Below are 9,866 nucleotides of genomic sequence, written 5' to 3' on the forward strand. Positions count from 1 at the left end.
ATTGAATCTGGGTACCTGATCACGATTAAGTGCTAATTAAATCCCCTCTGTTCTTGAACTTCTTGTGTGTGTATTTCTACATGTTCTTGTTTTTTTTTTTTTTTTTTTTTTTTTTTGGAAAGTTCTACATGTTCTTGTTTGGGTTGATTCCCAAATGAATTATTGGAGGTGGGTAGTCTTATAATATTTTTATAACTTCACTTCTCTTGTATTATAAATAAAGTAAAATACATGTATCAAAATGCAGCTTCTTTGTCAAACTGAAGTATATGTAAGGAAAGTGATAGAAATTACAAAGGTGACTGTTTAAGCATGTCACTTATTGAGGGCTTACAAGTTCATTCTTAGTAAACTCTAATTAAGCACTCCACGAAACAGAACATATTTGAAGACCATTCTCAGTAACTCCCACATACCAAAACTCATAATACTAAATATATATATTTATTATTTAACAATCTCAAATTTACCAACACTCATAGAACTTGATATCCACCTTGAGCCTGAAGTAGACTTCACCTTCATATGAATCCGTGTCTATGGTTGCAACTCCCCGGTGCATGAAAAAGTCTCCAGTGCCACCGACGACGGATATGTCCCTATATTTAATCATAATGGGGTCGGCTCCGATGAAATTTATTGTGCCTTGGTAGTCTGTGCTGTTTAAAGAAAATGAGAAGCCAAGCCAAGAAGTGAATGTGTTCTTTGTATCATATATGTACATCCCTTGTGCCCTGCCAATAGGCTTCGAGTGCAGGTTGTTGTCGAGGGTAATGGGGTCATCGAAAACCGCTATGTTCCCAAAATGAAAATTCGGCGCCAAGATGGTTAGGTTGGATCCTTGAGGGGCTGCTACGATTGCAGATGTAGCATTGGCAGCATTTTTGCCATTGTAGATAATGTCATGGAAGAATAGCACTAAGTGCTTGCATGGTTTGTACTTGTCTTTGTTTTTTGGGAAGGCTGAAGATATAGCAAGGAACACGAAGAAGAATATCAGAACTGAGGAACTTCTTGCTACCATTGTGGGTTATGAAAAGAAGAGGCACAGAAGCAAAGAGAGATAGAAAAAAAAAAAAAAAAAAAAGGAGAGGAATATTCCAAGTTCAGTAAAATGAGCTTTTGCTTCTTGCTCTACTAGTGAGTTTGCAATCTGTTTCAATGCCTTTATATAGGGACTTGGAAGCTTCAAATCTCAAAGCTAAAAATAAATTAATTCCACACAAGGAGTGTTTACTATATGAATGGAGATAAGGATTCCAAGCTATTATTGTACTTTCCCTTTTTATGGCGGTTTGCTTGCCACCTACCACTGCCAACTTATAATAGTATGATGTGAATCACCAAGAAAATTTCCAAATTTATTATTATTTTTTAACTAATGATATTATCTACACTAAGAAGAAAGGGGGCGGGCTAATCCTTACAATGGGTTAGCCAAAATGATTATTGAGATCGCATAACTCTTTATTGTGGTCATTGACAATAAAAATTGATAGAAGTGACCCCTGATATTTCCACCAGAAATTATTTTGGTCATTCGGTGAAAAATCTGTCAGTATACTCATTAAATTGTTATGTGAACGATCACATGACCACCTTTTTTAAGGGTATTTTTGACAAACCAACTCATTCACTTAACGAGGATATTGATAGATTTTTCACGGAAGAATAAAAAAGATTTACGGTGGATAAACTCAAGAACATCCACTTCTAACCATTTTTATTTTTCAGGAGTTAAGGGATGAGTTATGTCAATCTCATTAACCATTTTGGATAAAAATCTTATGTGAAATTACAACATTAGTTTGACTCTTGACTGTAGTAGCATCATCCATGGAAACCGTTTGGAAAAAATCTTATGTGAAATTACAACATTTTGGATAAAAATCTTGTGTGAAATTACAACATTTTGGATAAAAATCTTGTGTGAAATTACAACATTATTTTATGGTTCTAATGCAATAAAGACCAAGGACTTTGTCATTGAAATTGATTTGTGGAGATTGAATTTTAGACAAGTAATTACCTGCTATGGATAAATAAATTTTGTTAATCCTGAAAAAGAACGAATGCATGGTAGCATCAAGAAATTGAAGGGAAAATATCATTTATATGATACATCATACTATTGTTTCATCGATGTGCCTTTCATCATTTAAATATTTTGCTAAGCAAAAGTCAGCCACTTATGATTTAACTTTGCTCAAGTTGTACAATGAAGAGCACGACAAGAACGAGATTACTTACAATTTTCAGGTCAGGCTGCTAAATATAATAACAAAAATAAAAAAGGAATAGGTTTTTATAAGAGTTGGCCTCAAACTCCAGTGGGATTGGTAAGTGTAAAGGCATAGGGAGGAACTCTTCGGGGATGAGGAAAAATTGAAAAATAAAAGTAAGGCCAAAAAAGCAAATGAAAAGAGAAAAAAAAGGATAATGGACAAGTCATAAACAAGTTAATTGAGTACGTTTCTATTCGTATTTAATCAAATTTGTTATCATTTGACAAAAAAAAAAAGAGTAGAAGAGTAATGTTTACAAATTAACAAAATCTAATTAAACATATAGTGTGCATCTTCAGAATAATTCATACTTTAAAGTACAAGTTCATTCCAATTGGATTTTCTATTAATCTCTACCCAAATTTTGGGCTGTACGTGCACAAGACTATTGGGGTCGGTATATATTCTCAAATTTCTACACCTTTTTGCTTTCTATTCTGGTGGGAGATTGGTGGAGGTAGGTGTTGATTTAGATTTTAGCGCTGGTCCAAATGAAAAGTGACATATAATATGCATCTTCTTATTATATGGTAGGTAAGTCCAGATAAGTCCAAACTCGAGAAGTCAAGTGTGCCTCATAAAATTCAAAGAAAAAACTAAGCATCTTTCTGTTGGAAATCTGGATTTCATTCATTAATCAAATAAAAACGAAGCAAATAGTAAAGAAAAAGAAAACATTCAAAAGAAACTTTGATCCTTTCTTAGCAAGATGACTTGTTTAAATAGGCTGTTAGCACAACTAACACATGATTTTGATTTTCTTTATATGAAAGAAAAAACATATTTAAGATTAGAGATAATTGGAGAAATGGTTTGTGAATTTTAGTTCAATTGGAGTTTTGGTCTATGAATTTCAAATTGTGAGTATTAGTTTATGAACTTGTTATAATGTGAAGCTATGATCATTTTGGCTAACTCTATTAAAAATTATGTTTGTACCATACTTCACCAATCTCAAAACTACCAAACATCGATCAACTTCTTACCTTTGGGACCCACTGAAGGATTCGCGTTGAGACACCCCTACAGAAGCACAACTGTTGAGACCAATCACAACACGACATGTATCATTAGAATAAAACTCCTAGAGTCATAGACGAAAACAAAGCTACTCTTCTCAATCGTAAATGGAGATCATTCTCCTACAATTAATCCCTAATGTCATTATTGTACTTAAACTCGTCATTGGGACTTACTAATGATGATTATGCTTGAACCTATGTATAGTGTAAACTCTATACCATTAATGAGAATTCCTCTACCCTCATGGTACGTAACCCAACTTAGGGTGAACTACATACATCTTGCGTTTGCTTTCATATCTCCATCTCTTTACATATTATCTTCACTAGGTAACCAGAGCAACCTTGCTAAAGTCACAAATTTTACATTTTATCTTGTTCCAAAATCTCATTGATTTTGTGCATCAACAACTTTCATTAAAAAAAATTTGCCCCTTTTAAACCCTTTATTTTGGCTTTAAATTCTAACGAAGGTAACAAAAATGACCATTATTCCAAATTATAACAAATTTAGTAACTAAACTCACTAATATTTTATTCGATGACCGCTCAAATTGGATCAAAGTTCAAGAACTATTGCTCCAATTCTCTCTTTAGATTATAAAACAAATATTTCTTTCATAGATTTTCGCTTTTTAAAGGTGCCAGAAGTGATGTGGGTTGGGATGGGGTTAAGGGTGACGATATCTCGACTCTCATTAGGACTCATATATCGACCATGTTCAATGTTTTTCCTAGCTAATAATTTCATTAGTGCCAAAACGCGAAAACGCGAAAAAAACAAAAAGGAAAACAAATGAAAATAGTTTGAAAACTTTATGTTTTAACGAAAATAACAAAAATATATTATAAGGGAATAGTATCAGGATTGACTTTTTAGAGTAAAAATATGATTTTTCATTAAAGTAAACAGTACCAGAAGTTTTTCGTTAAAGTTCCGCAAAAACCCTTACTAACTACAAATGAACTACGGCCTAACATAGCTTTTGTAGAATTTTCAATGATAAAAACATAGCTTCTATTCTTTTATGCTAGTGTCACTTAGTTATATACATACACTATGAGCATATCCCGAACGTAATTAACATAAAATCTTGTCGATTAATAATATAGTCAATCAATTGAATTGGCAATTAAAAGTTGGCAGAGAATGTATTAAAAGTTGGCAGAGAATATATAAATTCATAGGCCTGAATTGGCAATTAAAAGTGTTGTTTTATGAATCGTGAGATTTTTTTTTTTATTTACTAACCTTGTCAATATGGGATTAAAAAAATAATGATGCTTTTGAGTCTTTAATTGATATGTATAAGTAATAAATGGGTACTAAATTAAACTTCTTGATGACAAGTCATATAATTTACAAATTTGGTCTAAAAATAACAACCCACATAGCTACTAGCTACTAATTAAAAATAAATTAACAACTAAACAAAAATTCGTAAAAATTGAAAAGTAAATAAGCACACATGGTGATTTGAACCCAAGATCTCTTATTAATTTCAAACAACAAAACCACAATTTCTAGTTAAATTTCTTTGTCATTGAATTAAATTTTATAAATTTATACTCTTATAAAAACATATATAAATGTCCCACCCTAATAATTTTGGTACTCTTAGTTATTTTGAACCCTAAACAGTCGTCCTGCCTGCACGGGCCTGGGCCGGCCCTGCCCGCATTCCATCTCCTTCTCTCTCTCCCTCCCACTTTAAATTGCACATCAATAAAGTTTCAAATTTCAAATAAGAAGATCAAATTCCAAATTTTTATCACAATTTTCCTGAGAAACAAACAGAACATTCTCTTTCCAGGACACCAAAAAAGAAGAGCATCGCTTCGTCGACGGTGGGTGTGGTGGTGGCTCTGCAGTAATGACGGCTGTTGTTCGCCGACGGCTTTCAGTCGACTCCTCCAAGCCAATTTGTGGGATTGGGGTTGGGACTCAGCGGGTGACTGGGTGTTGGATAGGATTGGGGTTGGGACTCTCCACTGCTGAGCTTTGCTCGATTAACGTTAGTCCGAGTCTTTTATCACAAAGCTTCGAGCCACCATTTCCATGGTCGGCGAACCCGTCTGTAAGTCGATGGCATCTTTAATTTTTTTTCTTCGAACCCCGCGTACCCATATTACATCCTGCCCCAGATCCGTCGATCTCCGTCCAAGTAGCCAAAAAAAGAAAAAGTACCAAAATTTCCCACACTCAATACAGAAACATAGAAATCCCAACATTTTCCCTCTAACCAAACACACCCAATTTTCTTTTTGGACAATATGCAGAGCTTAAACCACCCATTCCACTTCAGATCCTGAAAACCCCAGCTAAGCCCATAAACCAAAAACTAAAAAAAGAAAAAAAAATTCCCACTGGGGAAGACGCTGAGGTTGGGATGGGGCTCTGCAATTGCAGCAGGTTGGGTGGAAGAGGCGTGAAGCAGATTTAGGGTTTCATTTTTTTCTTTTTCTATTTTGAAGTTTTTAATTACTCAAAAAAACTTCATTTTTTGTTAATTAAATATTTTTTATTAGTTGTTTGGCCATGTGGCCCAAGTTTAGTAGCCATGTCAGTATAAATATGGAACTCACTTTTGCCACGTCATTACTTAACGGCTAACTTAATAAATTATGTAACGGTTGTATGATATTGAAATGAAATAATAGTAAATGTATGTGATTGAAATGTTTTAAAAATATTGTATGAGGTTGCAATTGCACCAAAACTTGAGAATGTAAAATGTCATTTAAAATAAGTACGTAATTTTATTCATAAAAAGAAGATAAATTACATAAAACTACCTCAATTATTGGGTCATTAACAATTTCATACCTTGTCTAAGTCATCTTTAAAAAGTTTTAATGTTATACCTCATCTGTGAATTTTTTACAATTTCATACCTTTTGTTAAATTTCTATCAATTCTTCTGTTAAATAGTAACGTGATATGAGACGTGACTCATTATCTATTAAAAATTTAATAAAATATTAAACAAGGGGAAACTTGATATGAGTCCAATTTTTTTGGTCAATAGTAGAAATAATCCAATTTATTAAAACAAGTTCAATTCCTTAAATTTAATTATTTAATTATCAATAATTATCTCTTCAATGAAAAAAATGATTGTAAAAATCAAATTTCTTCCTAATTATCTCTTTGATGGGCTTAGCCTTGCCTTGTACCTTTACTTATACTAATCATGATGGGCTTTCTTGTCTTACAAGTAATACAAAACCTATAAGGATTTGATCTTGAAATCCTATTAGGATTATACTTTAAGTTTACACAATCACATTCATAATTAATAATTCTACTCACAAAATGCCCCTTGAGTATGTACAACTTAAGAAGTAGTTGCATCAAGTTTCATGAGTAGGAGATGACAGTTGTTGTCGTCACCTCTTGGCAAGTACAATAATTGCTAATACAAGTCTCTAAGTAGGGGCGCATATCAAAAGAAAAATCTCACAAAAACTTTGCTACAATAATCAAATAGACTTAAGGAGGAAAAGCAAATTAATGCAGGATGTCGATGTTTGTATCTTCAGGATGATCTTCAACACACATAAGGGTATGACCAACCCAGATTAGGTGCCTCATCAAAATCTCATCAGCTTAGCAAAAACCCAATAAAAAAATACTTTTTATTATAGGAAAAAGAGTATATTAAGGTCATGTGAGTATACCATAGGATATGATACTCCCTTTGTGTTCGAAAAAAAACTTCCCAAAAGAACTACCAATGATGCAACTATGAAAGTTTACATAATCTAATTCCATGAACAAGCTTCTGAAAGATAAATTTCAGCAGTTTCGTGAACAGGATGGCAAGATTATCCTGGGATCTGATCTGCTTAACTTCGATCTTCTAATGTTGTTGTTGCTGATGAGTGAAAAAAGGTTGTGGGGCAAGATGCTTCATATTGTCGCCTGTGATGTATCATTTTAACTGGTCGATACATGTAGTGTTGTCAAAATGAATCGTTGTTGGAATCTCAACAATGGAAGAAAAACAATATGAAGTTCTTATGTGATCAATCATGCCCCTTAACCTTAACCAGAAGCATTCATGCGATGCTTTGTGTAGGGATAGAATCTCAGTGTGATTTGATGACGTAGAAGCCAAGTACTGTTTGGTAGATTTCCAAGGTATTGCAATATCTCAAATAGTAAAAATTAACCCATTTGAAAATGCGCTTTGTGCAGGTTACATAAATAACCAACACCAACATAACCAACAAGGTGAACATCATTCTGAGGATCAGGGGGTCGGATTTGCTCAGAGATGTGAGGATAGAATAAGCCCATATTCATTGTACCGTTAAGTTGACACATGATGTCTTTAGTTCCTGTCTAGTGTTTGCATGTATGCGCATTGTTCTATCTTGCCAAAATATGCACAACAAAGGAGATGTATATCCTAGTGCATTGAGCCAAGTACAATAAAGTGTTGATTTCACTTAGGTAAGAAACTTCAGGTTATAAGACATCTTCATCCTCATCTTTAGGACGGAATTGATCTCTTAAACGACCATGGGAATACTCAAAGGCTTTGCTCTATCTCATTAAAGTAGCGTAACATTTTTTTGGTGTAGTTCGATTGGTAGACCAAAACACCATCTAAACAATGCTCTATCTCCCATCCAAGACAATATCAAGTGTTCATGAGATCTTTCATCTCAAATTCCAACTTTAAGTGCGAGGCAATTCTCTCAAGCTCATCCAAACTGCAATGACCATAAATACTTGTTAAGACGATTATACTACACATGTCTGGATTGCTTTAATTCGTAAATCAAACATCTTAAACTAAAGAACTATTTGAACTAGTTAATGCAAGTCCTTTAGGAACTTTCACACACACACACACACACACACACACACACACATATGGATACAACGTGACCACATCCATAAGCTGCATATTCAGCCTTTGGAAAGTTACAAACTAATAAGATAGCGGAGCGCTCTAACGTCCAGTACGAGGGAGTAAGTCTCCTCATAGTCAATTCCAAGGCATTGAAAGAAGTATTACACCACAAGGCGTGCTTTGTAATGCACTATTTGATTCTTCTCAATACACTTTCTTACCAACACCCACTTGTAGTCAACGAGCTTCATATTAGGTGGCATTGGAACTACATGTCCAAACACCTTATGCTTCACTAAGGAATCAAGTTCAACTTGGATTACTTCGTTCCATTTTAGCCAATCGGTTCTACGTCGACACTTATCAATGGAATGAGGTTTGATGTCATCGCTAACCAAAATCTCAGTAGCTATTGCAAATGCATTGCCAACGTTAATCTCATTCTGATTCCAAACTACATCTAAGCTAGAATAATGGACCGAAATTTCTCAGTCTCGAGAGGCAACTGTGTCTCTTCAAGAACACTACAATAATCTAGAAGTAACCTCATGTGATGGATAAGATGAAACAACGAAAATATATGAACTATATTGGCTAGTTTGTGCGTTCGTTTCCTCTTTCTAGGAAACGAATCCTTCGAACTAATGGGTCTCCCATGCTTCAGGTGGGAGCACATGGTTGACTAACTATTAAGGTACATGGAGGCTTAGTAAGGGCGACCAACTGTCAATTAGGGGTGGCACATCCTTCCAAGACGTTAACTTGACGTATGCTCAACGTGCCATTCCTTGTAGGCACATTTGTAGTGAGTATATATGATATCGTCACTTTTATTAGATTAGTGAAAGTGTTTGTTATGCTTTGAATAACACTGTGAAGATATAGGATTCTTCATATTTAAATTCTAGACTGAGCAGTACGGGTATCGTGATGAGACAAAGCGGTAGCTGTCCATTCTAATTCGCGATGTCCATCAAGAACATTGACTTTCTTATCTCTCCCTAACAGAGAGAAAACTGTCTCTTCGAAGTGACATTCTGCAAATCATGCGTAATGAGATCGCCTTGCAAGGATTTTAAAGAGCTAATTCGAAGGAGAATCATAATCAACAAAGATTCACATCCTTCTTTGAGAACCCATATTGGTACGTTGTCATGGTGCAATTGGCACATAAACTACACACCCAATCAATAAGTACGAAAACTTCAGGTTCGTACTAGTGAGAACTTTAACGCCCAATAGGGTTAGGTGGCGATAGGCCTCAGGTGAACTAGCCTAAGGTGGACTTTCTTACTTTACAAGTTACGAGTAATACAAAGCCTATAAGGATTTGATCTGCAAATCCTGTTGGATTGTACTTTAACTATACAAAATCACATTCCTAATTAATAATTTTATTCACAACAAAGAAATTTTTTTGTTGAGTTTTGTGGAAGAATTATTTTAGGGTTTAGGGCTCATTTGGAAAGTACTTTTATATTACTAAAACCGCTTTTAGAGAAAACGTTTTTGGGTTCTAAATGCACTTGAAGTGCATTTCCACAATTAACTTTCATTTTTACTACTGATTGATTATAAAAATATTTTCTCTAACAGCGCTTTCAATAATTTAAAAATACAAATGAGCCCTAAATTATAATAAGTAAAAGTAGGATACAATAATTTATTGTTAATTTATCAAGTTGTGTTACGAC

At 34.2% G+C, this 9,866-nt stretch overlaps 1 protein-coding gene across 1 annotated transcript; it reads right to left on the bottom strand.

Annotated features, from left to right (window-relative positions):
- Positions 1-248: 248 nt before the first annotated feature.
- On the bottom strand, positions 249-1,138 carry LOC114821169 (disease resistance response protein 206-like). The gene has a single exon (XM_029093100.2). It carries the CDS (start codon positions 1,022-1,024, stop codon positions 467-469), a length of 558 nt encoding a protein of 185 aa, XP_028948933.1. The 5' UTR covers positions 1,025-1,138; the 3' UTR covers positions 249-466.
- Positions 1,139-9,866: the final 8,728 nt, after the last annotated feature.

This window comes from Malus domestica, chromosome 14, assembly GCF_042453785.1.
Source record: "Malus domestica chromosome 14, GDT2T_hap1".
Lineage (NCBI taxonomy): Eukaryota > Viridiplantae > Streptophyta > Magnoliopsida > Rosales > Rosaceae > Malus > Malus domestica.

Excerpts from the sequence above, each read along its gene's own strand:
- LOC114821169 (XM_029093100.2), bottom strand. The coding sequence starts at position 1,024 with ATGGTAGCAAGAAGTTCCTCAGTTCTGATATTCTTCTTCGTGTTCCTT.